This window comes from Apis dorsata, unplaced genomic scaffold (genome assembly GCF_000469605.1).
Source record: "Apis dorsata unplaced genomic scaffold, Apis dorsata 1.3 scaffold_74, whole genome shotgun sequence".
Lineage (NCBI taxonomy): Eukaryota > Metazoa > Arthropoda > Insecta > Hymenoptera > Apidae > Apis > Apis dorsata.
In genome coordinates this window covers 1,659,296-1,665,087 of record NW_006263372.1, presented here as the reverse complement: position 1 = coordinate 1,665,087, position 5,792 = coordinate 1,659,296, and the positions used below count along the sequence as shown (strand labels likewise).

Sequence of the window (5,792 nt, the reverse complement as noted above, 5' to 3'; positions counted from 1 at the left end):
TATTTTTTACATTTAATGTAAATTTTACTTAATATTTTTAATATTTATTTATTATACTTATTATTTATTATATAATATATTTATTATTTATTAATATAATATAAATAATATGTAATAAAGATTAATATTAAACAAATATAACAAAAATACAATATATCTTGATTTTATATTATTATTTTAGACAAGATAAAAAGTATAATAAAATTTTATATATTAAAAGTATTATTTGATTTTAGCGGAATATTCGATGTTGCTGGTATATTTTCATCTGCAAAGGCACATGGGTAATTTTCTTATACAAGTATATGGACCTTGTGTTTTGCTAGTCGTCCTGTCTTGGGTCTCCTTCTGGTTAAATCGAGAAGCCACTGCAGATCGTGTATCACTAGGTAAATTCGTAGATCGTGAATATTTATTATATTAATCAAAACTATAATTATTTTAACAAACAATTTTTATATAGAAGGAAAATTTAAAAAATTTGTTTAAAGGAATAACAACTGTGTTAACAATGACATTTTTGGGATTGGAGGCACGAACCGATCTGCCAAAAGTTCCTTATCCCACTGCCTTGGATTTCTTCGTTTTCCTCTCGTTCGCCTTCATTTTCGCCACCATTATACAATTTGCGGTGGTCCACTATTTCACTAAGTATGGTTCCGGCGAATGTTATTTCAGTTCGGATCTAAGCGAAAGTGAAACTTCCAGCGATGAAGAGGAAGCGGATACGCAGCCATTGAAGAAAGAACCAGTAATTTTTATACTTTGAAAATAATTTATTATAACATTAAAACATTATTGAATATTTTACTACTCAAATAGCATAAGAACAAAAATATTATATTAACTTTTCATTATAATTATAATTTTAAAAAAAGCCTATTATTAATAATATTATAAAATAATAAAAATAATAAGTCAGATGTTAATTTATCATAGAATCGTATCACAAATATTGCAAGAAATATTTTTTTCGTCCTTAATTTTATACATTATATTTTAATAAAAAAATTCAAAATTACTAAAGATAATTTGATAATGAATAAAAATAAATTAATAAAAATATGTTTCTTCTCAATTCCAATAAGGATAATATAATAAATTTCAAAGTATTTCACGAGTATGGACAAGATCGTTTAATATTCATACTTTGTAAGAATTCATGCTCTGTTGTCTTGGCATTGTTCCATAGTGACTACAAAAATCGGCAAACCTGATACTTCCAGTTAAAGATTAAAATCGTTACATTGCTAATATGCAACAATCTATCATACCTTCTTATGTTTCCATCAATATTGAACACATGCTTGCGCAAAAACTTGATAGTGAGCATTAATAAAGGGATGATCTAGAAACCAAGAAACATCATCCCCATTGCGTAATCATGATATAGCGAAATTATGGATACGATCTTGTTGCTTCTTTCATTTTTCATTTTGGCACCGTGTCAAATTTATTTTTCGCGCTAATTTTTATTAAATGCAGAAAAATAGAAGAAACCCAATTAAAATGGAATATTTAGTAAAACTGAAATCAATTATTATTATTAAAATATTAAAGATGAAATCTCAGAAAAAGAATCTCAAAAGAAAAAATATATATATATTCATTTCTTATAAATGATTCTATTCAACTAACAGAATATTTATTATTTCAGATTTCCCAATCGAACAAAAGAACTGCCGGAAATCTAGCAGCTCGTGGACATTCAAGTCGTAATTTTACAATGAATGAGGACGGTATAATCGAGGTAATACCACTATCAGCAATTCCAGAACCGAGCAAAAATCCTACAATGGGTCACTGGCAAATGTCCTGCGTGGCCTGCAGTCCACCTCCTCGACAAACTCCTCCAAGCAGAAAGGAATCAGGTCGAAGACGACGCAGGAGGACTCCTAGATATAATTCCGTATCAAAAATCGATCGAGCCAGCCGCATCGTGTTCCCCGTATTCTTTCTAGCAATCAACGTATTTTATTGGTTTGCATATTTGTCAAGAAGCGAGCGTATCAATTACTATAACGTGAATTCAAATGGCACGTGAGACCGGTCGTTAAATGGAACATTGAAGAAAAAACACATGTACGAACATCCTCCATGGAGTGACTTATGAGACTTGTTCGACCAATCTAGAAATATTATTTTGAGAAATCATATGTGTAATAAGAATTACTTCTTCGTGAAGTAATCGAATCACTTAAGAAAGATAATGAGAGCTTTGAACGATTGAATAAACAAATATTATCGTTATCATTCATAAATTTAATCATATTAAATAAAAAATGAAAAGAGAATTGGAACTGTTATAAGTATTTTATAGTACTTAATAGATATAATAAGACAAAAAAAATCAAAAAAAACCGAAGGAAATATTTGTGTATAAAACACAATGTAGGATCTCTATTCATTGGATGACAAACATTCGTAAACTATTAATATTCAGAGTCTTATTGCATAATAATTTATTGATTAATAAATAGTAAATTGACAAATTACATATTAAATTTCTTTGACAATTATAATTTGAAATAGAAATAATCTCAGATTTATAATTTATATAAAATCTATATAGAAAAATTTAATTTTATTATCAAATATATTATAATAATATAAAAAAATTTATTAGTATTAATTCACTAATATTATTAGTATCAATTGATATTAGTAATAGGTGAAAATATGAAATCAAATATTAAAAATTTAATTAATTTAATAAAATTTACAATATAAATTTACAATATAATATATGTTAAAAAAATAATAAGGAATGAAAATTATTTAAAGTGATTCAAGAAATAAGAATTGGTTGGAATCATTCTTTTTAAAGTTTTGTATGTTATTAACAATCTTAACACTTAGAAGATTATGATTCTTTGTGTTTAAAACTGTTATTATAGTGAATTTAAATAAACAATATTATTAATATTTATTGATTTATAATATAGAAATACATCTACATACATTTAAATTATAATTTTAAAAATATTTAATAATTAATTAAAATATTTTTTATTTTTTATTAGCAAATATTTTATTATTATTATTATTTGTTATTTATTATCATTATTCATTATTCTTTGGACAAATGGAAAAATTGTTCATCTTAGAAATATATATATATAAAAAATAATATCATCCAATCTTCTAAGTCTTAAGTTATAATATGTTAATATATAAAATACCTTTTTATTCAATTATTCTAAATAGAAATAAATGTATGAAAACTACTAATCCATAAAAATGATATCAATCATAGAAATTATATCATTCTGAAGATAAGCAATCGGGCCAATAAATTGAATAATTAAGAATAGTTATATGCCAAAACAAGCACTAAATTATACTCATCATCTTCAATTTAGATAACGATTGATTATTATAGATTCGACCTTTATCCAACAGTTTTGATTGATAACATCAAAATGTTATGATTTTATACTTTTAGTCATTAACATATTCTTAACAATTCATAAAATTTTTTTCGAAATCACAATGTTCGAGTTAATCAACTATTTTTTGAAAAGAAATTTTAATAAACTTTTCTTCGGATATAAACATTTCAATATAACATTTCGATTAAAATAAATATAAAATAAAAACTAAGGAAAAAAATAATTTTCTTTTTTTTAATCAATAAAATCAAATTTTATAATATTTTAAATAATTAATTTATTTCTATAAGAATGCATTCTTATGACTCGTGCACATGTGAGAAAAAAATTTTAATTGTAAACGATAATGTTAAAAATAAGTATGTGGAAAAATTGTTTAAAATTTTTATTTGGATATTAAAAATTGTTAGTTCCATAAAAAATTGAATCAGTTCTATTTAATGATGAAATATTGTTGATGAAACATATGGAATATGTTTTAAACATTAAAAGAACGTTTAGCGAGTGAGATAGTATAAAAATTTAATAGTAACCGAGTATTAGGTGCGACAATAAAAATCAATTTCAAAAAATAGTTTGTTGTTATTTATTATAATATATACGCAATATATACATATGATAATTAACAATACATATGATTTTTAACAAAATCATCAAATATAATTTAATTAAAACGCAATAAAAAGTAAAAATATTTAGTATTTTTTAATATATAAAATGTATATTTAAGTAAAGATGATCTAAAAATTTTAAGACTCTGTGATACATGCAAAATACAATGAATAACATATCTATTTTTATACTTCGTCCATTATGATATATAAATTATTTATTTATTTTTCTCCTTTATCATAAAACAAATGTTTCCTTTACTAATACAAAATCATAAAAATGACAAGAAAAGTATCATTGTATTTGTTTCCATCATATCTTTCATCATATTTTATTGACATATTTTTTTATCTCACATATAGAAATTAGATATATCTAAAGTATATTAATTTTCATTTATTTAAAATTTTATTTAAATAATAATTTTCATTAAATTAAAATAAGATAACATATCTATGATAAATTAATTTTTATAAATATATTCAATATTTAAAAAAAAAAATATAAAAAATACAAAATAATTTTAGGAAATTTTCTTTATTTTCGTTTTATTTCAAGTAATAAAAATGCTTTGTTTTTAATAAAATACATATAAACATATTTAATTAAACAATTATAAACATTAATGTTTATTATTGTTAATATAAAGTTTGTGATAAATAATTATTATTTATAAAAATAATAAATTCTATTTATAAAAATAGAAAGTAATAATACAAAAAATTCAAACATTAATCATTTTTAATATTATACATATGAGAATATTTCTTTAGCTAATATTGAAAGCAGTTATATATACTGCATATTCTTGTATATAAATATATACATGAATTTGATAAACGAAAAATGAAGATCCTTTTTCTAATACTTATTAATATTTAGATATTTTATATATTATTACATTAAATATAAGAATAAAAAATATAACAAAAACAGAAAATAAATAGAACAATAGAAAATAAAACAATTGTATATCATATTTTTAAATATTTTTAAATAATATTAAATATTTGAATTAAATTTTTTAACAAAATCATCAAAATATTTTAATCATTTCTAATATATCACCTAATTCATTTGCATAATAGTCTGGTATTATCAAATCTTTAGTATTTATATCAGAAGCATTCATATTCTCTATATCATTTTGTGTTGTAATACCAGTTAATACAACTAAAGTTTTAAATCCACAACGTTTTCCCAAAAGAATATCAGTATTACAACTGAAATAAAACAGTTATGTATTAAATGATATAAAAATTGCTCAGATGTATTATAAATTATTATTATGAATTATACTTACTTATCACCAATCATGAGTGTTCTTTCAGGATTTAAACCATACTTTTTTGTAATGTATTCACTGACAAAAGATTCTGGTTTCCCAAGTATTACTGCTGATCTATTACAAGCTGATTCTATATTTTTTATGAAGCAACCAGTTCCTATATAATTAAATCTTATAGTTAAACTTTTTTAAAAAATATTTAAAATAAATATAAAACATATTAAAAAATTAGATTATAATATAATATATAATAATATAAATAAACATAAATTCCAACCTGGAAATTTGTTAGTACTTGGTGAAGGCCTTTCAATATCATTGTTTGTTCCTATAAAATGAACATTGGGATCATTTAAATAAGTAACAGCTTTTACAATCTTAGGAAAACTGAAATCTTTATCAAAGCCTATAACAACTGCTCCAACTTCTGGATCTGGTTTAAAGTTTTTTACCAATTCTACTTCATCACCTTCTATTATATCTGGCTATAATAATAAAAT

At 22.2% G+C, this 5,792-nt stretch overlaps 2 protein-coding genes across 2 annotated transcripts in view; one reads left to right on the top strand and one right to left on the bottom strand.

Moving 5' to 3' along the window:
• Positions 1–2,345, top strand: part of LOC102670607 (gamma-aminobutyric acid receptor alpha-like) — a 41,842-nt gene extending 39,497 nt beyond the window's left edge. The window contains exons 7-9 of the mRNA XM_006610546.2: positions 237–389; positions 492–751; positions 1,658–2,345. Coding sequence (XP_006610609.1) covers positions 237–389; positions 492–751; positions 1,658–2,044 — 800 coding nt within the window. The 3' untranslated portion in view covers positions 2,045–2,345. The remainder of the gene's footprint in view (positions 1–236; positions 390–491; positions 752–1,657) is intronic.
• Positions 2,346–4,742: 2,397 nt separating this feature from the next.
• LOC102681357 (glycerol-3-phosphate phosphatase-like) overlaps positions 4,743–5,792 on the bottom strand; it is a 2,227-nt gene continuing 1,177 nt past the window's right edge. The window contains exons 4-6 of the mRNA XM_006610540.2: positions 5,570–5,777; positions 5,308–5,449; positions 4,743–5,227 (exon numbers count right to left, since the gene is read on the bottom strand). Coding sequence (XP_006610603.1) covers positions 5,041–5,227; positions 5,308–5,449; positions 5,570–5,777 — 537 coding nt within the window. The 3' untranslated portion in view covers positions 4,743–5,040. The remainder of the gene's footprint in view (positions 5,228–5,307; positions 5,450–5,569; positions 5,778–5,792) is intronic.